The sequence below is a fragment of the Semicossyphus pulcher genome, unplaced genomic scaffold, assembly GCF_022749685.1.
Source record: "Semicossyphus pulcher isolate SPU_LCO1_2020_fin unplaced genomic scaffold, fSemPul1.0.p SCAF_9, whole genome shotgun sequence".
NCBI lineage: Eukaryota > Metazoa > Chordata > Actinopteri > Labriformes > Labridae > Semicossyphus > Semicossyphus pulcher.
In genome coordinates this window covers 1,568,974-1,591,146 of record NW_027211770.1, presented here as the reverse complement: position 1 = coordinate 1,591,146, position 22,173 = coordinate 1,568,974, and the positions used below count along the sequence as shown (strand labels likewise).

The following is a 22,173-nucleotide window of genomic DNA, read 5'->3' as shown; positions in this document are numbered from 1 at the left end:
CTTTTTCCTTGGAGACCTACTGCTTGTATCTAAGAAAGGCTGAGCCCCCCTAGCCCACACACACACATACACCAAAACAATAAAGTGATTAATTCCAAATCTTTATTGGGAAAAATTAACACCACTCAGTCTATAGTTTGCAGATGTGTGGCCTATAAAGTAGCCACTATATTTTTTAATAGTTGAACAGACTTTTGATTATGAAGTAAGGGTTGGGAACCACTGAGGTAATTGTCTGTGCCTAACATATGTAATTTTTTTTGTAAAATAAAGTTTAAAAAGAGAGATTCTTATGAACACTTCCAAAAGGTGATTTATCTTATTTTGTTCAAAAGTTCTTATGCTTACAGAAAATAAAGTCACAGAGAAATAAACACAAGTATCAATAAACCAACCTAAATCCATTTGAAATAGAACTAAACTGTGAACACCTATTATGAAAATGTCAGTCCTTAGTAGGATGAACATATAATTGATGCAATTGTCACTTAGCTGATACTAACATTTGCATCAGTGTTGCAGCTTAAAGGTGACTGGTGAACCCCTTGTGTTTAATGTGGACACGGTAAGTCTTCAGAGTAAACTGTAAAAGATACAACATACAATTAATGAAAAATAACACCCGTAGGTAGAATTAAATATATAGCTAACCCTAACCCTAACTCTTTACTAATTGTATTTATATAGCGCTTTTCATGATACTCAAAGGACCTTTACATTTTGAAAACAAATACAATTTTTCTGCATAAAAATCAAAATACACATGCTGCATACTATGATTAAGTTAGTTATATTCCACACTATGATTATGATTAAATTAGTAATATTCCATATTGTGTTCTTAGTAAGGTCATTCGTTAGTAGTAAAAACTAAAAATGAAGAGAATTAAGTTATACTCATCCCTCACAAACGCATCACATTAAATGTACTGCCATTCAGAACTAGGAAGGGAAACAGGGAGGGAAATATATTTTAGATTTACTGTATAAATACTTATTTTGGAATGACCGCACCTCTAACAGCAATATGATTACAAATGAAAAAGGCCAACATATTTATCACAAAACTTTATTCAAAATGTGTACATACAATAATATATTACATTATATACTATTTAAAGATTGTGCAAATTGTAAATCAAAAAATGTCAAGACAGTTGGCAGGGTATACTGAGACCATCTTTTCTACTGCCTTCACATGAAAACTATCTACAAGCAGGAAAACATGCTCAACTTTAGTGTTTTTTATTTACAATGTGTTGTCACAATGTGTGGCATTTAACAGCTTAACAATATGTAATCAAGTTTACCTATATCTCCCCCATGCCGTTCCAGTTCCGAAACAGATTATAGATATAAATCCGATACCCCAAAGCAATATTGGCCATTTGCCCCAGAGCCAAAAGAGGAAATGAGGAGGTAATTTTCTGTGACTGGAACAGTGATTAACACTGTTTTGCCATGGTAACCATACTAAGCAGGCCTGGCAAGCTGCCGAGCAAAAACCCCACCAGAGGAAAGTCTTTTAGCATGTAATAACAATCATTAACCATCCTAATGTTGCTGCGAGCTGCCCTGTTCATGACTAAATTAAGTGCATCTGGGCTGCTTGGAACGAGTCTTGGAGGTTGCTGGGGAAGGCAACACATGGTACTGACAAAGGCCACTGTGCAGGTGGGCTCTGCATGAGGAGGAGCCATTCCCATAGAAACTGAACCAGGACAGAAAATTAGGAACGTTTAATGAAATGTAGACAGAGCTAGACTTGGGGAAAAAAAATCTGGTTGTTTTTTTTTACAATCACAAGTTAAGGACAGAAATAATTTAATCAGGTGTGAAACAGAAAAACAAAAAACGAGCCTTTACTATGTAATCAGCAAAAGGGAACATGGTTTGGCCTTTCCCAGACGAAAACACAACAATTTAAAAAAAATCTGAGCTGCCAAGTTAGCAAACAAGGGACAAAAGCATTTCTGTTACCAACTTAAATTAATCCCCAACGTATCCTAACTGGTACTGTGTGGCAGGGGCTATGGCAACAACAATGACTTCTTGTGACAGTGACTGTGGATCTGGTGTTTGCCTTATCCCTAAGTCTCTGACATGCAAGAGTGTTGCAGACGAATTGTGAACCAGTCAGACCAAATCTTTCAGGCATAATCATGCTTCACAGGCGACCTAAGGACACCTGTCCCAGATCCAGAGGCAGATGGGTCCAGGTTGGCAGTAGAGTCTCAGTTATTAAAAGCTGCGGTTTACACAGTAAATATGATGAGAGGAAGGATTTAAGTCCAGGGTTGCTTTTATTGAATCCTTATCAGTTTGCAGTTTTGCCTTCATCTTACCCTCATCTGTCCCACGATGAATAGTACAGCAGTAGAGTATCCACCCAGCCGGCATGAGGGGGTGGCGTAGGATGGTAGATGGTGAGTTCAAAGAAATGCTTCACCGGTCAGCTGAATAACAAGACTTCCACTTGTTTCTGAATGGATGAGCAGCAAGCCCTTGTGTCTGCCTGCAGTACTGGGCTTGAACTGGACGGGCAGCTTCAGATAGTGCTGTGATCTAATGGGTGGGAAAGAAGAATGCCAGTCAAGAGTCTATGAATAGATAGATGCATCAGTCCAATACTGTGAGTTATGAGCCGTGAAAAAAATCGACTTGTTTCAATGGAAATTATTCCTAGTAGCAGCTCAAAAAACAGTAGCGTTTACAGGAAGTTGCGCTGTGGTGACACTAAAGAGGTTTTGGATTATTGCAGCTATTGGCGAAGTGGCAAAGAAGAAATTAAATCATGTAAATTATCATTTGAAAAAAGCAAAAAACAAAAGTGCAGCACTACCAGGGAATGTAACGTCAGAAACATTAAAAAAAAAAAATCAGTGTTTCTCTGATCTATGGTGCACACAGCACATCTAGAGGGGCCGTGAGCCAAAATCACCAGCAAAAGTCTCCTCCTCACTTAAATATTCCGACCCAGGGATTTAAACCAGTAAGAACTCTGAATAAAGTAGTTATATATAAATCAAATATGTCTCTCTCAGACGCACTTTGGTAAACAAGAGATTCCTTGTTGTATGTTGTTTTTCAATTATGAAATATTGGCAAACTAGATAATTACAGGATGCTCTAGGGCAGGGATTCCCAAAGTGGGTGGGGTGCACAAGCTACCTCTAGGGGGTGTGCGTGCGGAAAAATTTAATGGTGGTGCCTATGAATGTGTCAATATAATTTTTCTTTACTTGGTGGATCGTGTGTAACTTGTTCGAGTTTGATTCAAATTAGGCTACTGATGTTCTCATTTCCATACCGCTATGTTATGTTAATTGTAATTTAAACTTGATTCAATTTTCTTTAATGCTGATGAAAATGTAACAGCATTTTCCCCATCTTCTCTCATGATGGGCCTATCTGCCTATGCATTTCTCCTCGCCCTTTTACAACTTTTAGCCAGGGAAACAAGAGTAATAGTAATTATATTACATCCATACAGGTTGAGTGGAATACAGGTGTTATTTTTCTTTTAGATAAATGCCCTGGAATCGGACAGGTGCTCGGTATGGGCATATTTGCGATTTCAGATATCAGTGTAAGGAAGGTAAAAATAGTATCATGTACTCTCATTTTCACATTGAGATGTTCTGATAAGAGCCACGTCATGCATGCCTCAAATCCACACAGCAGTGCTTACAACACACATGCTGCAGGACTGTGTCAGGTTCAGGGTAGAGCATCACATGGGAACACTAAAATACAGTGGTATGTCTAACAATCCTTTATTTGTGATATGGAAGTCCAGCAATTACTTTAGTTTTTTCATAACACCCTTGGATTATTTTTCAAATTTCAACAATACAAACCCCATGTCATTCTGCTGATACCTGTGGCCAGGTGACCTGTCCCAAAGGCCTTAGTTAGCCAAAACATCAGTCCTCCTCAAAGACTTAAGAGTGTTACTTAAAAAGGTGCCAACATCTCACAGTCCCTCCGATAGTGAGCATTGAGAAAAAAAATTACATCATACAGACTCAAAATACTAGCACGTTTCGAAATGTATTAACCATTCTTGACTAAACGTTAATACCTAACTACTAATAAAAATCTATGTAGAAATATATCTAACAGTAGAACAATAAAATAAAGTAACGAGTGGACACCAACAGAGGTAGGCAGTAAGTCTAAAGATTAAAAACCTTAAAAACCTTAAAATACCGTGTAACTCAGTTACTTTCAAAATGGAGAGTTTCTGTCAGGGATAATGACCATGGCACTCACCTCAGGGAATATTTGGAATGCTTGATGTGGAAGGGCTCCCTAGGGTTTACAAATTTCAGCTGCAAGTCAATTAGAGAAGCCACACGTCAAACATGAAATCCATGCAGAGCACAGTGACATTTGTTAGGGGTTATTACATTTATCGTTCAGTAAAAAGAAATCCAGTCAGGCATGCAACCTCTATTAACAATAATGAAGGACAAAGGGTAAGCTAGTATCTAATCTGTTACTGAAAGTAAAGCTCATATTTTTTTTTTAACACTTTAAACGATTTCGTATCACATCCCCGTCAGATTTACAATACATATACAAAACTTAAAGAATAAGCGCCTTGCTGTTGCATTATTCTGCCAACCAGTAAGGATGTGACAACAGAATAAGTAGGCCTAAATAGGAGAGGTCACATACCAATCAATTAACAGGAGGGCCATCTCCCTCTGTTGCTCTGCAAAGCATGTGATTGTAAGTAGACCCTTATCAAGCAGAAAATAAGTGGTACATGAAGGGTAGAGTGAGGAGAGATTTTCAACTAATTGATCATGGATGGCATCATCCTCTTAGATAAAAAAAAAAAAAATGAACCAGATATAATAAAAAAAAAAAAAAGTCATTCTGTATTTGGCGCAGAGGCATAGAAAAAATATAATTCTCTGTATTTTTATATCCAAATCCAATCATATTTTTTAACCTTTAAAAGAGTTGACCTGTGCTTACTTCTATCATTAACTTTTAGCAGCACAAAGCAAAGATTCATTGGTTAACTAGCTAGCAACAGCATAGTGTAGGGGTGTTTTGAGTGTCCCTCACTGTAAATCTTTGGTTTACCAAAAACACCATGGTTATTGGTCAGCTGAGGAAAGCAGTATCTGTGGCAGCTCCAGATTATCTGCATTTTACAGAAGACTGCTTCAGCAACTACATGGAATGCACAATTGGCTTCGTCTGTCTCTCCCTGAAAAATTCTGCTATCCAGTTGGTGTACACTTCGGAGCGTCACTTACCATGTTACTTGTGCCCACTTTTCAACTTTCAAATCAAATTCCGCCAAGCATAGTCTTGAACCGGTGTTTCCTCTCTTCTTTAACTTTCTGCCTCTTTTCAAAACAGGAACCTCATCAAGGTCTAGTCAGAAAGACCAGACTACTAAAACTGTTTTATAGAGCATCTAGCTTTAACTCTGACAGCTTATCTTTCTGGAAAAGACAGTGCTGCAAATATACAGTATTTCACTTCCTGCAAAGCAAGAACATATTTTTCCTTCCTAAATCTTAATGAGAAATGGCATGCCTCACCTCATGGGTATCAGACGAGTTGTTGCGGATGTTGACCTTCAGAGTGCTGGATTCACCTGCCTGTGTGGCTGGGAAGGTGTACAGATCCTGTGGAGAATAAACACCTCTCCGCACAGCCTCCTCCTGGCTGTGAATCACAAACGGCCAGTTAAACAGGAAACATTACCAACAACACAATCACCATCCGAAGAGGAGACACACTCTGAAAACTTAAAATAAGTATGTGGATTTTTGTCCCTCCATGAAGACAAAACATAACATATTACAACAACTTATATATATATATATATATATCCATGTTTATGTTATGGGGGGTGTCTCACCTGTTTTTTCCCAATACGGCATCTGCTCTCTTCCTGGTCTTGACTGTGGCCTCCGTCTTCACTAGAGAGCAATCTCCTTCCTGTGGTCCTTCCACTGGCCCACACTTTGTTCCCTTTAGACACATAAAAAAAAGCACATGGCTACCATCTTTGTACTACCTCTCAAGACATCTTTCAAGTATCATGCAAAACAGATTTCACTTTTCCTTTCCGATGGTGAGACACAGCAGTACTAAACATGACGAAAACTAAATGTTAAACATAAGGACACATTTATTTCACCATCAGATTGTGACATGGATATGTAAACCAAAGTTTTGCGAACAAGTGTTGAAGATTAGCAGAAACATCACTAAAGGGTTTTGAACTCTACAAAGAAAATACATCAAAGAAATAAGGCAACAACAACAAACTCAATACCATTATAGCCACTTAAGCTACTTATGTGGAGCCATCCATCTGACATCCCTCTTGCTGTGTGTGTATGCTCTGAAGTTAACCAGGTCTGTCAAAACACTTCACGTTAAAAATGGCACAGACGAAGCCTGCAGGCCCATCTCAGCAGGGTGGCTCTCCTTGCCGGCCCAAAACCCACTTATCTCATTTGTTAATTCTGTCACTAACACTACAAAGCCGAAGTCAAGGTTCTGCCATACGTGCTGGTTTTATTATACTGATGGAGGTAATGACAAATTGTAGAGCTTAAAATGGGAAGTTTCCCCAGTGAGCAATGGTCAGGTACACATTGTTTGGTTTGAGAGTAAAACAAGTTAATTAGTAAATGATTATCACTGTTTGTAAACATGTCTGGTAACAATTGTAGATAAAAGATGAGATTCAATGAAGATTCAGAAAGAAATGTAATTATGTTAGGTTTAGATAGTTGTAGGACTGCAGTGGTTAGCGCCTGGAGTTACAGGCGTGCTTCGACCATTTAGAGTCAGCAGCGGCTACAAACCTTGACGTACTTACCGACTCTGTAACATCGCACATCAGTTTTTCTAAGGACATGCGTGAGACCAAACCAAAACCTTCTGCACATACAACAATAAACCATGATTCAATGCAAAACTGAGGCAGCTACCTCAGTGCAAGTAGGAGGCCCTCAGAAATGGGGATGTGATTCTGTACAAGCAGGCCAGAAACACAATGACAAAAGAGATCAGGGTAGCAAAGAGGAGCTACACTGAGAAGCTAAAAAACAGCTTTTCAGCCAACACCCTTGCCTCAGTATGGAGAGGTCTGCAGAGGTCTGTAGAAAACAATCAACTGGCTGAAGACCTGATCAGCTTTTATGGCAGGCTTTCATAATCCTCACCTGCTCCAACCCTACCTGCACCACCCCTTCCTCCTCCCCTCTGACCCCACACCTGCACTAAGGATCTGTAAAGAGGATGTCTGTCAGCTCTTTCAGAGGCAGAAGATCAGGAAGGCTCCAGGACCTGACGGTGTATCTCCCTCCTACCTGAGAGTCTGTGCTGACCTGCTGGACCCCATCTCTACCCAGATCATACAACTCCAGCGATCTGTTGAAGAAGTCCCCACCGGCTTCGAATGCTCCACAATCATCTGGGCCCCCAAGAAACCCTCTGTCCCTGGATTAAATGACTACAGGCCCGTCGCCCGACATCTGTGGTCATAAAATCCTATGACAGACTGGTGTTGAGTCAAAGGAAGGACATCACAGGCGCCCTTGCTGGACCCCCTGCCGTTTGTCTACCGGGCCAACAGGTCAGAGGAAGATGTAGTCAACATGGAACTGCACTACATCCTGCAAATGACTCTCCACAGATGTACGCAAGGATCCCGTTTGTGGACTTCAGCTCGGTGTTCAACACCATCATCCCTGAAATCCTCCAACGCAAACTCACCCAGCTTACTGTGCCAGTCCCCACCTGTCAGTGGATCACCAACTTCCACCAACTTCCACAGCAGGTGAGGCTGGGGAGAATCACATCTAACACCCGAACAATCAGCACTGGTTCCCTCCAGGGGTGTGTGCTCTCCCCACTGCTCTTCTCCCTCTACACCCCCCCCCCCCCCCCCCCCCCCCCCCCCCCCCCCGCTATTAGGACTTATACCGGTCCAGGGTCAGGACGCGGTCAGCTAACATCACTGCAGACCCCTCACATTGTGAACAGAAACTGTTTAAACTTCTACCCTCCAATAGGCGATGCAGAGCACTGTACAGCAAAACAACAAGACACAAAAACTGTTTCTTCCCACAGGCTGTCACTCTGATGAACACTTAACAGTTACAGAGCGCCAGAACAATTGCTGTGACACAGCACCCATAGTGCCTGCAAATAAGATTGTTTATCTTGTTGTATGGACACACATTTAATCATGTAAATGTTATCCTTCATCTGACATGACTATGCACAGTTTATTTCACTGTAAATACTAAAATGCGTAAATGAATCCTTCTGTTGCATAATAACACATTTTCTTTAATCATATTATTGCAGCCTCCATTGCACTCCTCACCATTACACCATTGCCTCACGTAGCCTTGTACATATTAGTTTAATACTTGTACATGGAGAGCAAAGTTAATCCAGAGTCAAATTCTTTGTATGTGCACATAACCTGGTCAATAAAGCTGATTCTGATTGGGGGCTTAATAAAGCCATTAAAAAAACTCCAGTGGAACTCCTGTAACCAATACCCCAAAATACAAATAGTTCTTACAGTGCCACAGAGTTGGAAGCGGATTCTGGCTTTCTGCTGGGGCTCAGACACAGGGTGGCACTCCAAGTCCCAAAACTGGGCATAGTCCCCTCTGTCCCTGGGCAGGAAAGTAAAAGGCACCTGAGAGTGCAAGAGAAGAATCAGAAGAGACAATAAAAGGTTAACTCACTGTATAAATGTTTGTCATAGCGATACATGTTTTTAGAGGCCAACATATAGAATAGAATAGAATACTTCATCGTCATTATACAATGTACAACGAGATAAGGAGAGCAACTCCATTAAAGTGCAACACAGCCAACAACAACAAACAAAACAAACACATATTCAGAAAATATTGCACAAGATTGGGAGAAAGTGTGTGAGTGTCAGGGTGTCAGTAATTGACAGTTCATGTGTTGGTTCAGAGTGGTGATGGCTTTGGGAAAGAAACTGTTCTTAAGTCTGTTAGGAAAATCAAACTCATTGTTTGCTGGTTACAAGTGAAATAAACAGTAAGTATAGCTTGAGTATAAGCAATGCATGTAAAACCAATCAACAAACAAAACACTCAATAAGAAAAGTTACTCATTATATTTATCTGATGAAGTGTTTTTTGTTCATATAGACCATGGAGGCAGACAATTTTTATGGGCTACTGTTCGACCTCAATAGTTAAGATTTACCAGTATATCGACATCTGCTGTTAATCTCATCCTATCCTTTTTAAAATGTTTTGTTCTAAATATTACTAATTGTATGTGTGTACCTACCTGAATCTTCTCATGAGCTCCCAAAGTGCCAGAGACCCTGGAGCATCTGAATGCACTGTAAGTGGCCCGGTAAACATCTCCAGAGTTGTCAACCCCCTGAGGAGAGAGAGAGGACCACCACTTGAGCTGAGTGACTGGCTGCTATCCCATAATGGTCAATAACACCACACTACAACATTCAAATAGCAATATAGGGAGTGTGAACTTACACAATTTATTAAACTCATTAACAAAGTGAGTCAGGAAAGAAAAGAAAAGGTAGAGCTACGCTGGCACAATATCACAAAGTAAATTCAAAAGAACATTTAAGCATGTGTTCCACAAGGAGGGACAATAAGGAAGAGCAAAAGAAAAATGGGAAACAGGGAATGAAAGTTGACAGAAGAAGGAGATAATGAAGAAAAAAGCACCTTGACATATGGAGGAGCAAACGATGACAGGTACCACCGCACTTCCACTTCCCCATTCTGCACCTCCAGCTGGGCGTCTGAAGTAGAGGAGCAACAGAGAGTTGGATCTCTTACAGGAATACGCAATGCTGCTTACAGACTATGACTAAAAACCCCAACACTCTGAAGGTTGAAAAAATGTTTCACTCAAACTTAATAAGGCAACTTTTCAGTGTATAATCTACAGCCAAAATTTGGATGTACAGAGGAACTTCTGTCCTTTAGTTATACACCTCCCTACCTGATGTTTCCCCTGAGGGAGTGGTGGGAAATATGATGGTCTTGTTGCCGATCTCCACCAGGGCTTGAGGTGCCGGTGGGGTCTGGGAAGGCAGAAAGGGCTTGGTGGGGAGCCTGGTCACTGGCAGCACTGGGGTGGCAGCCTGTGGAGGCAGGGCTGACAGAGTTGTGTCTGCTGGTGCTGCAGACACATCCAGAGCCAGGTCCTGACGAATCTGGACCTTAATAAACTGAACCAGTGGTCACATTACTCTCTCAGCCATTGTTAAGTTCTCACAACAACAGACAACGTTTATGATTGACTCGCCTTGTATGTGTTACATACCTTCTGTTGACCGTCACACTGGACATATATCTGTCCGCTCCATGGCAGCAGGGCAGATTTCGTTGCTAGTGACGGGTTGGGACTGATCAATATCTGGAGGTGGCACCTTGGTTAACAACAATTTAGAAGTAAGACACTAGTGAAATATTGAGATCACATATACACCGTCAAATAGATTATGATTGGACTATATGAATGTAATTGTTCTTGTATTGTGGGTATGATGCACTAGGGATACCCCCAAAAACAGACTGCGTCTTATATTCCGGTGAGACTTATCTTCCGGATTTTATGGTAATTCAGATTAACATTTTGGGACAATGTTTAAAAATAAAATTGATGGTACAGAACAGCCACTGCTTCCCTGTTCTCTTGTAAAGTTTGCAAGATTTTCTTCAGACACAGGTAAAGTGTCAACAGTGCATCATGCTGAAGCATTTATACATTAGTGGTAGGTCTAAACAATTAATCAAAATTTTATCGTAATCGCAATATGGCCAGCTGCAATTTTCGAAGTGCAGAAGGCGCAATATTTCTTAAAAGGTGAAATGTGTTTCAAAATACCATTTTAATTTGAACACTGGGTTGCAGAGATGTTCTGGCCTACACATCATACACAGACGTAAGTATCAAATGTCTTTGTTTGGTTTAGATCCCTTCAAAAATCACACCGTAATCATTTTAATGTTTTTCAGTGAAAATGAGAATAATGTAAAAATTATCATTCTCTTTTACATCGCAGGTCATATTGAAATTGCAAAATAAGTCAAAATAAAAAAAAGACATTTTTTCAAAATAGTTTGGCCCGAATTAGTTGAGATAGTTTCAAAGAAAACTCCTCAGTTGTAGGAAGTGGTTCTGTTTTGTAATGTCCTCTCGTGCAAATCACTGTCAGCCATAAAGTTGGTTTTAAGTCTTTGGAAGGTAAAAGCAGCAGAACGTCTAATTTAATCCAGCATCTCAAACACAGGCGTGCAGCGGATAGGACATAGCAGCAGCATCAATTCGATTACAATCGTAAATCGGATATGAGATGAAAAAACCTGCAACCAGCGTTCATCATGGTGTCTTATTTCAAGCCAGAAACCTTAATTTTACCTTAGCCAAGAAATTTAATTGAACAAGCAAGAGTTTTCTTACTGAGGCTCGATAGTTCCATGCTGTGGAGTAATGGTAAGGCAGTGAGCGGGCCAGGACAAATCAAAGCTCAGTTCTCTGGACGTATTGTTCCGGATCTGAACCTGACTGGTTGTGGCCGCACCGCCTAAAAAACAAAAAATGTAGTTACTGTTGGTTGATTATCTTGTTGCATATCATGTGATGCAAGAAACCATTTGGCCTGTCACATTAAGCTCAGGCAACAAAAATCTGCATAATATTCTTCTAGGTTCAGATTTTACTCACTGATGGTGGGAGCTGCGAGGACAAGTTGTTCTGGATGTATGGCCCAGGACTCGGTGGCCTAAGGGAAGAATAAAAAAACAGCTCTAAAAGATGAATCCTTTTTTCTTCAAATGCATTAAAACATTTTTTTATAATTAATCTGGTTAAATAGCATCAAGACTCACTCAACACACGAAACTTTAGTCGAATTTAAGTCCATGATAAAGGGCTTAAAGTACCTGTATGGAGGACTCCGTCACTCTCAGTGCTGGACCTTGGGGACCTTTCACTGGCAGCACGTCCAGGGACACATTGCCATTTGGCAAACCACTGTGAATTATATCACAAAATTTAACTGTAGAATGATGGCGAAATTAGCTATTTATCAAAGCTGCAACATACAAACACAGCATAGAACCTGACAAAATGCATTTAATTTAATCGTGTTCACTACATAGTATATTTTTTCAAATCAGTGAGATTTATGATTAACTGAAATGCATTACGATAATGACAGACAACATTATCCAGAATATGTTTGTGTTTGTGTGTTTGTGCTTGAGCTTGAATTTAGATTAACCAGGACCTAGTATTTTACAATTTGTTAGAAATATTTCTGACAGTACCTGTCTGTCTCTGAGCTGTGTCTAGCAGAGGGCACCAGCAGCTCTGTGGGTTTACTCTGCTCACAGTCTGTGCTCTTTGTATTTCCAAGCAACGTCACCATTATCTTACTCATGTTTCCATAAAAGATGTGAGCTTCATTGGGTCTTTGGGGCAGGTCGTAGGCTGCAGGAATAAATAATTCATACAGAGTCAACAAAATGTATTTCAATATACTTTTGAAATTGAATCTGTTATCATAATAGTGTGAACAACATCATCTTACTCTCTGTAATGTTTTCTTCTCCAAGAAACTTCTCATTAAAGTTGATGTTTCTCAGCAGACTGTTCTCAGACAGAGCCTTCCGCACAGCCTCTGGTTTACTCTGAAGCAATCTAAAAGAAACAAAACACAAACTCACTTCAGGGCAAACAAATCAGCATTCAAACAAAAGCAGAGCCATCTGGAATTAGATCTATAAACTCTATCAGCACTTAGAATGATTTAGAAACACTGTATGTTTATCTGAAATAAGTCCTGAATACAGATCATCTGTAGCCAGCAGCATCACACCATCCTTGTTTTGTTAATAATAAAGTTGGCCAGTGACAATATGTTTTTTTTTGGATATTATCCAAGAGAAGAAAAAAAAAAAGGAATTTCTAATCTGATAAATGTCAACAGTGTTAATTATTCTGTATTGTTCTTATTGTATGCACTTCTTTGTGCAATTGTAAAATCAGTTTACAAGTGTAATGTCATGCTGAAGCAAAGCAACACTGCTACAATCACTTCAATCCAGAGAGACGCACTATGTTATTTTAGAACAAGCTGTTTTTACTACATCAGAGCTTTATATGAAACTTAACTTGAGGACAGCTCAGAATAATTAATGAACTCTCTCCTACCAATTCCCTGATTACCCACTAACATTACAACTTTAATGGCATAAAATCATAAAAACTAAAAGTGTTGGGAGGTCTTACCTCCTGTACTGTTGCCTGGAGACCTCATCTCCACAAAACAGGCAGACAGATGCCAGCAGCGCACTGCCTGACTGACACAGGGTCTGTTCTCTTTGGGTGGACTTCATTAGAACAGTGATTACCTGAAAACACACACAGACATGATAAGTAAAAAGGTCATATTCTAGCATGTACAAGCAGCAATAACAGTAAAGGAATTAAACTTAAGGCATTTTAAAAAGGGAAGTAGCATCCATAGCTATGGCAGCTGATCAAGGGCAATCGTCTTTTTCTGGTATTCTTTAACACTATTGCTTTGTGTAGCACTTAGGGGTTCATTGTTCACCAGTTTTTTCTCCTCCTCTTCAAAACAAACAGATGGAAAAGTAAAACCAGTAAAAAACACAACATAAAAAGGTTCATGCTAAAAAGCACTGTGTCTCAAACACTCTTCAGCAGACACAGGGTTAACAGCAAGAGGGCTACAGAGATCAATATAATTTACATCATGTTACTTTTCTTTAACAATTCCTTCATCTTTATGGAGGATAGGGGATGTTTACTTTTTTGCTCGACTCATTTTTCCCCTCTTTAACAGTCAACATCCAGCGCTGTGCAGTGGGAAGTGGGTGTGTACTCCTCAGACAAAGCAAAAAAACTGTACCCCAACCATCTGTTTTTGCCATTTCTGCTGTGTGAGGTTCTTTCATGTATCTATAAAGAAAAATGTCCAAAGTCACCGTCCTACCTCTTGTGTCCTTTCCTTCAGCACAAACTGTGACGGGGCCAGGCTGATGACAGAAGGTTCCATAACTGATCGCGTCTGCACATCAGAGAAGGCCACAGCTTTGATGAAAGCTGCTCTGGAGCCAGTGTTCCTCACGCACAGACACACTTTGCTGACACGACCAACAGCGATGTCAGTCAGTGTTGCCACATAGCCGTCTGCCTGTTTCCTCTGGTCCTCCAGGATGATGTTGCTGGTCCCACCATAGCCTGTCAGTGGAATCTGAAGATGGGGGGGAGAAAATCTAATTAAACAGTGGCTAAAGCCTTTCTAAAGAAAATATAGATGAGCAAATAAGGATAGAAGACGAGAGAGAAATGCAAAGTGAAAGATGATAAAGAGAACGTGAAACATCGTCATCCTCACAGTGAATTTGACCCCTGGCTGTGAAGGCCGGACTCCAGACTGTTTGATTTCAAGCTTTGCCAACATGCAGGCCACTCGGGTGGGAGCAAAGAGCAGATGGACAGTCACGTCCTCTCTTGGACGAATGGACAGCTCCCCATGTCGGGTCAGACGCTCCTCAGGGCTGAACATACTCTGGAGCTGAGGGGGGAACAAGTTTATATTCTTCTCATCTAAACAGTGTGGATACGCTACAAAAACAACATAAATAATTTGACCTATTGCTTAAGGAACATCTGTTTTTAGATGAGAAATTGCAGAATGTTTGGTGACAGGGACGCAAATTTAAAACGTAGACTTTTATCTGCAAAATGTGTTAAAATGAGTTCCAGTGTGTTTACAGGATTTGGGGCTGTGTCTGCACTGCAACAAAGTTGTGTAAAGCTTTTTTGCAGCTCAACAGGGAGATGCACAAAGTCTGATGAATCCCCACATATTTTGTCACTTGTGATGCATTGTGGGTGATATAAAAAAAGAAAGCACAGAACTATTTAAAAAAATAAAAAATGAGCAGAACCAGAGACTCTAACTGTCCACCTTGAGAGCAAAGAGGTAATAGAAGTGAAATGCAAAAATTAATGGAATAAGGCCCACATTATTCCATACTTCTTGGGCCTCTTCTCTCTCATTTTAGCTTAGCTCATTACATAAAACCACCTTTGGACACAAAGGCTTTCAGTTCATTCAAAATAAAATAACTAAAGATACTGTGGAAGTGAAAACAAACTCTAAACAAACAGTAAAACTAAAAAAGAGAAATTACTCTGTTTCAGTATAAAAATATTACACTCTACCTGAAAACAGTCCTGGTCTTGACCACGTATAAGCAGCCGTAGCTGCTGCGTGACGTTGGTTGAGTTGTTTCTTAGAACAAGCTTCTGTTGGCTGAAAATTAATGGCAGCAGTTAATTTTGTAGTTATAAATAAGTGCAGTTCTATTTCAAAGTTGATATCTTTGAAAATGTTTTTTTTTAAATTGACAGTGATTATCTAAATATCTTAATGTGTATACAATAGCCAAGTCAAGCCTAGACCCAGTAAAACCTTTAAAGAATACATCCATCCTGACAGGTTTGGCTTTCTTTCTACTTAAACTCTTCAATGAGATAAATAAATTGGGTATTATGTTGAAATAGCTTCTGCGGAATAACATTCCCTGTAGACACCCTCTGTCCCTCTTCATGAATAACATTATACAAGCCTTAATAGAATAAGATGGACCACTGGGCCTTGAGTTTTTTTATTGATTTACATGAATAATTGATACCCACAGTGTTTTTCTGTAACCAAGTAGTAGTGAAATTAATGAAAAACTGGAAAGTTGCTTACACAGCTCGTCCCAGAGTGACCCCTCCCCAGGCTACAAATTGTTTATTTGAAAGAATTGGAGGGACATCATTGGCCAAACCAGGACAGAGGACAGCAGCGGGGGGAATGGCAGGTTTCCCAGAGTTCTCTGGGACGACTTCTCCTTTCAAGGTTACCTCATACTGAGGGCCTGATGGCAGCACCAAGATGGTGAGAAGGCTGCAAAACAATAAGAACCACCAAGGTAATCCTGACTAGTAAATTGAGATTATTACAAGGGGTGTCAAGATTCTCTAAAGCTACAATTCAATTACAATTTAGAGTTTAAGGTGACATTTAGACCCAAAGTAAAACATACTTAGGCCATATAAATGGATTTTCCTGAAGTATTTTTTTGCTTTAAGTATGCATTAGGCTCTCAGTTATTCAATACTTCACTACAGGTCATCTGTGATCACTTCACAAACTGTGACAACATAAAAAAGTAAATTTTAGTTGGATTTGCGTTCAGCTCATCCAGCAAAATGTGGTGGTTTTAAACATTAACCCATTAAGTAATGGACAGAAAGAACTGGGGTTTCTGTTTGTATACCTTTCTTGATATTTCCTGCTGCCCTGCGCTTTGAAAGAGACCATGATACTTTGCTCCTCTCCCACCCTCAGGGACAGTTCATCAGGTGTCACAGAGAAACTGTCCTCAGCATTGCTGCGCTATAAACAGAAATTAAGGAGATACAATGAGTGGGAATATAACATGGAAATAAAATTTGGAAAAAGGAGCAAAGGAAACATGGGATGAGTGTTTGGATGCAACAAGGAGGAAAAGATGAAGAACTAGATGGAAGGAGAGATGGAGCAGAGAGAGTGGGTTAATGAGACATGAAAAGGGGAACCAAGAAAGAATTAAAGAAGGATTGTGGAAGGAGCAGGGAGAAAAAAAAAGAACTGAAGACAGCAGAAAAGAGAAGTGATAAGTGAAAATTTGAGAATATAAGATAAACAGGTCCAAAATATCCTTGAATCCCTTCTGTATGTGCCACAGTGTGGGCATTAAAATGTCACAGAGGCTTACCCAAATCCCAGATCTAATAAGAAAAGTAAAGGTCAGAATTACCTTGAGTTTCAGCTGCACGTCAATGTTTCCTGCATTCTTTAATGGCAGCATCTGTTGACAAGATTTACCCAGTGGAGCAGACAGGCTGACAGTCTAGACAAAAGAAGTTCAAAAAGCAGATGAGTGCCAACTCAAAAGAAGGCCATGACAAGTTAAACAATGAATGAAACCTGATGATAGAAAAGGTTATTTTTAAGTCAAACTTAATGTCAAATAAATTGTTTGATCAAGAAATTTAATGTGTAAAGTCTGTTCACTTTTTCAAAAAATGTCAACCGACTTGACACGTTAAATTTCTTTTTTTTTTTTTGTGATCAAATTTTTATTATTATGTTTTTCTTTTGAACAATACACCCACATTAAATCATATACACATATCCACATATCTCACATTCATATACAACCATACATCTCATTAAGTATACTGCAGGCAGTGTAAGAAAAAGATAAAATAAAGATCTGAGCTATTATCCCACCCTTATCCCGCCCGTACCTCCCTTACCCCTCTGGCTTACTCCCTTCCCCTCCCCTTGCTGGATTCAGTCTATCTAAACGTAAAGAAGAAAACAAATAAGCATAAATAAATAATAAAATAATTTGATTAATTAATACAATAAAGTTGTATCCCTCCCTCTCCTCTTTAAATAATAATTAAATATTAAGGATTAACAGGGAAAAAGTTAAAAAAAATTTAAACAAAAACAGGGGTAAAAGATAATAATAATAATGAGAAAAGGACTATCCAATCAGTTCATACTGCTAGTAGTATCTTTCCAAATAGGTGTATACCATACACACCTACATACTAAATTAATGTATACATCTGTTCACACAAATCCATACACAAAGAATTACGTAAACATTTATATCTTCATACACATGTAGAAGACTAAACCTTGTTGGCCAACCAGTTTCACCTGTATAACTTAAGCCTAACCTTCTCAATTGCCATAGACAGAACCTCTATATTATCTGCTATAGCCCCATTTGATCGAGCAATAGAGAGTTCTAAAGTAATAATGTCATGCAATAGGGCGATCCACTGACAGATATTGAGTGCATGTGGCGGTTTCCACCTCTGTCTTAACATTTTCTTTGCTGCTGTCGAGCCTAAAAACAGCAGTCTTCTCTGAGAAAACTTAAGCAGTAATTGAGAATCGTCATTTAACAGCAAAACAATCGGGTTACATGGTATACTGACCCCAATTATATCTCCCATCAAGGATGCTATTTGAGACCAAAAAAGCTCCACACCCGGACATTGCCACATCGTATGTAAATAAGTTCCTATTTGTCAACTATTACACAAAAAGCAGATGGGAGTAGAACAGAGATGAAGTTGACAGCGTTTCCTGGGGGTGAAATAAAGTCTATGAATAAATTGGTAATGGATCATTTGATAATTAAAATTTCGTGACGTAACTTTAATATTTCCCCATACTCTCTTCCAGTCAATAACTTGCTTCCACTCCTTCAAGTCCACATTCCATACTTTGGTCACCCCAAATGTATAACTTTTAGCTTCTTGCAGTTTTTGATATAGAGTGGATACCAAACCTCTTGATTTAGATTTAATACATAAAAGCTTAAGAAGCGAATGTTCAGGAAGAGAAGTATTACATGGAACTCCATAAGCTAAAATAGCATTTCTCAGTTGTAAGTAAAAATAAAAGGATGTTCTGGGTAAATTATATGTGCTCTTAAGATCCTCATATGATCTTAGGCCTCTACCATCTATAACATGAGATAAAATGCGGATACCAGAATTAGACCATGGAGGATAAATAATCGGTTTCCTCCCCAAGCAGAATAAATTATTTCGAAAAATTGGTGTCTGAGTGTGCCACTGCATCTCCCAGTTACCTAATTTCTCCACTTGTTGCCAAATCTGTATGAGTGGGCAATTATAGGGCCAAATTTTGATTGGCAATATCCGGGAGGTAAACCACAAAAGATTAAGTCTTCCAATTTGTAAGGGAAGAAAATACTACGTTCAATCTGGAGCCAAGAAGTGTTCGGCCAGGAAGTGTTCGAGTCTTGAGAATACCAATTTCTAAGAGGATAGAGCATAAATGACAAATAATATAAATTAAAATTGGGCAATCCGAATCCCCCTAACCGTTTGCCCTGTTGCAGTATTGTGTTTTTAAGTCTTGGTCATTTTTCTGTCCACAGAAATTTTGATACGAGACTCTGAATCTTGTTCCAATAGCCGGCAGGTGGAGGTAAAGGCAGCATACTGGATAAAAAATTAATCTTAGGTAAGACCATCATATTAACAACTGATGTTCAGCTACATAATGACAATGATTTATGATTGAGCCATCTCTCCAGATCCCCTTTGACAGAGTCAGTTAATTGTTTGTAATTATTATTGATAATTTTGTCAAGAGTAGAGAAGATATCACCATCAAGGTACTTAAATTGAGAAACTATTTTTGTGCGCAAATCTGAATAATCTGAAGCATTCTGTGTTCCGTATGAAACCTTTTGTGGCATCCCACAGAATTGTAGCATCAGAGACCGAGCCTTTATTAATGGATAAGAATTCCTTTAACCCTTCTCTAAACTGATTAATAAAGTCAGAGTTCCCCAAAAGACTTGTGCAACACGCTGGCGGTTTAACATGACTGGGAAATGTAGTTAGCGAGAGAACACACAAATTCGCATGGTGATCAGACAGAGACATGTATTATATCTGCTTTATGGACTCGATGAACCAATTGAGAGGAGACAAAAATATAATCTATCCTCGAAAAGGAACCATGTATGCCCGAATAAAATGTATACTCTCTTATATTGGGATTATGTGTTCTCCATATATCCAAAAGACCATAATCTGAAATGAAATTACGTAGCACCAAAGTATTTGGGGAAACATTAGTCTTAGTTGTTTTATCCATTAAGGGATCAATAATTGTATTATAGTCACCCCCTAAAAAGACTTTAAATTGATTGATTTTATGGAGAATTTGGTATAAAGATAAATAAAAAGATTTATCATACACATTGGGAGCATATACTGAAAGAAAAGCAACTTTTTCCCCTTCGATAATAGTTTCAACATAAGTAATCCTTCCCTCTTGGTCACTGCCTTTCCCTACAACATCAATTTGAAGATTAGAGCAATTAATATGATTGTTCCCTTAGTTTTATTGTTTGCTGATGAATATGCTACGACTTTAAATATAGTGTTGTTAATTTTAGTAATATCTTGCTGCATCAAATGGGTTTCTTGTAGCAGCGCAATGTCTACCTTTTTCCCCTTAATATCTGTAAACAACTACAACGTTTCTTCGCTTCGTTAATGCCCTGTACATTCCATGATAAAATAGATAAACCTGATGCCATTAAACTATTTTAAATGGGAAAACAAAAAAAGAGAGAGAATAATGGTAAGTAACATAAGAGGAAATGGCATACATCAGTGCTCAGGATACCACTCACTTTAATGCCAGCATGTTCCCAACCTCCCCTACCCTCCCTCTCCTTAAGCCAGAATCTTCCCACTAGGCCCACAACCCTCTTCCAAAACTCCCCCTCCCCCTCCCCCCTCCCCCTCAGATGAGGGGTCTACCTTAATTTCCGATTCATTCATTTGAAAGGAACAGCGCGTGGCAGGAGTTGGCTTCCTCACGTCTTGCCACCAGAAGTCATTCACCAGAGTTAGATTTCTTGATCAAAGTCTGATCTTGATTTGCAGAGTGATAGACTGTTACATACTTTTTTTGCACTTTAAAATGTAAAAGGCAATATATGGCAAAAATTAGGAGTTCTGCATCTGATCAGTTTAACTTTCAAACTCACACATACACATTGCACAGTGACTGGCCAGGTGTGCTTAGAAGTACTTTATCAAGGTTTATGGTGGTAAGTAAACTCAAGGCTCAGTCTCTTCACTGCCTGGTGCTATGTAAATTGTTCAAATGATCACCATGATTTGCTTTGGAGAATTCAAAATAAGCCTTGGTAAATATCTACTTTTCAATGTGCAACAATTACAAGACACACCCTTTCTCTGGGAAAGTCTGTTTTACTTTTATTTTGAAAATAGAACATGACTTGGAAATTGTGCGAATGACTCGCAGAATAGGACTAGTTGGTTTTAAGCATGTCCTCCTGCAATCTCAAGAGCAAAGCAGGACTACAACTAACTAAATCTCTAACCAATTCGAATCCTGTTCTGACTGTTAAGAGCAGGGTGACTCTTACCTGTTACTGATTATTACTAGGGGTCGGACAAAATATCAATACCGCAATAGATCGTCATCCTGACTCGTGCAATACAATTATTAATAGGCTAGCACCAAGTAATGATATTTTAAATGACAAATATATGGCGCTCTTTACAGATTTCCTTGCAATTTTGACTCACTGCGTCACTTCTTCATGACTCCTCGTGGTGGCGCTTATAACATGAATGAGGGTAACGTGAACGGAAATTAATTGCCCAAAGAAGAAGTTGACAGCAGGATAAAAGAAGAAGACAGTGGGATAGTGTCAGACAGCGGTGAAAAGAAGTTAAGAGATGCATCAGCCACTTTCAAATCCAAAGTCCTCATTTGTTCTAACAGTTGTTCTATAAATGTATTTACATACTGAAAACATGAACACCGTTTCATCTCAGTTGGTGTCCAAATCTGTGAAACTGACACCAAATTGCAGTGAATTAATACATTTATCCTGCACTTTACCTTTTTAGGGGCCTTTTGTATTCTTCAGTTAATCAGATATTGTGATGTATCATTATGTGATTGTCTTGCAATATATAAATTATCGCAGAATCGCTGATATGATAGGATACAATACATGATACGGAATGCGCCAATGAGTTACCCTGTAATTCCCACCCCTGATCATTACATACCAACATCGACAATTAACCGAATCAGAATAGTCACATTGTGTGGGCTTCCCTTTTTTAAATGGTTTTTAATTATACATTGTGCTGGAAGAATGTTTTGCTAGTTAAATCCAATTGGGCTTCGAAACATACCAGTCTCTCTTTGCTAACAAGACTTTCTTGTCACAAGACATACAAAACAGTGGCTTTGCAAAATAGTGGTGGGCAGTGCTACATGATCATTCTCAAAATAGTACGACAGCTTGACTACCTGCAGGTCCTTGGGAGCGTGGACCCTTGCAGTTCCAGACCTGGCCCTGAGGGGAATACTCCTAATGACATGACTCGGACCAGGAGAGTCCACTTCAATGTCCACCCGAGCACTGTACTCTTGTGCTGGACCAAGCTCACCTGACA

The 22,173-nt window shown here is 39.2% G+C and overlaps 1 protein-coding gene across 1 annotated transcript in view; it reads right to left on the bottom strand.

Annotated features, from left to right (window-relative positions):
- Positions 1–1,087: 1,087 nt before the first annotated feature.
- Positions 1,088–22,173, bottom strand: part of cep192 (centrosomal protein 192) — a 40,613-nt gene continuing 19,527 nt past the window's right edge. Inside the window, exons 30-51 of the mRNA XM_069655774.1 lie at positions 22,028–22,167; positions 16,914–17,006; positions 16,392–16,510; positions 15,821–16,018; positions 15,286–15,376; positions 14,453–14,632; positions 14,048–14,308; positions 13,321–13,442; positions 12,620–12,729; positions 12,357–12,519; positions 11,970–12,060; positions 11,752–11,809; positions 11,488–11,611; positions 10,348–10,453; positions 10,024–10,252; positions 9,744–9,820; positions 9,334–9,429; positions 8,582–8,701; positions 5,891–6,003; positions 5,568–5,694; positions 4,276–4,334; positions 1,088–2,565 (exon numbers count right to left, since the gene is read on the bottom strand). Of these exons, the coding sequence (XP_069511875.1) occupies positions 2,433–2,565; positions 4,276–4,334; positions 5,568–5,694; positions 5,891–6,003; positions 8,582–8,701; positions 9,334–9,429; positions 9,744–9,820; positions 10,024–10,252; positions 10,348–10,453; positions 11,488–11,611; positions 11,752–11,809; positions 11,970–12,060; positions 12,357–12,519; positions 12,620–12,729; positions 13,321–13,442; positions 14,048–14,308; positions 14,453–14,632; positions 15,286–15,376; positions 15,821–16,018; positions 16,392–16,510; positions 16,914–17,006; positions 22,028–22,167 (2,810 nt within the window). The 3' untranslated portion in view covers positions 1,088–2,432. The remainder of the gene's footprint in view (positions 2,566–4,275; positions 4,335–5,567; positions 5,695–5,890; positions 6,004–8,581; positions 8,702–9,333; positions 9,430–9,743; positions 9,821–10,023; positions 10,253–10,347; positions 10,454–11,487; positions 11,612–11,751; positions 11,810–11,969; positions 12,061–12,356; positions 12,520–12,619; positions 12,730–13,320; positions 13,443–14,047; positions 14,309–14,452; positions 14,633–15,285; positions 15,377–15,820; positions 16,019–16,391; positions 16,511–16,913; positions 17,007–22,027; positions 22,168–22,173) is intronic.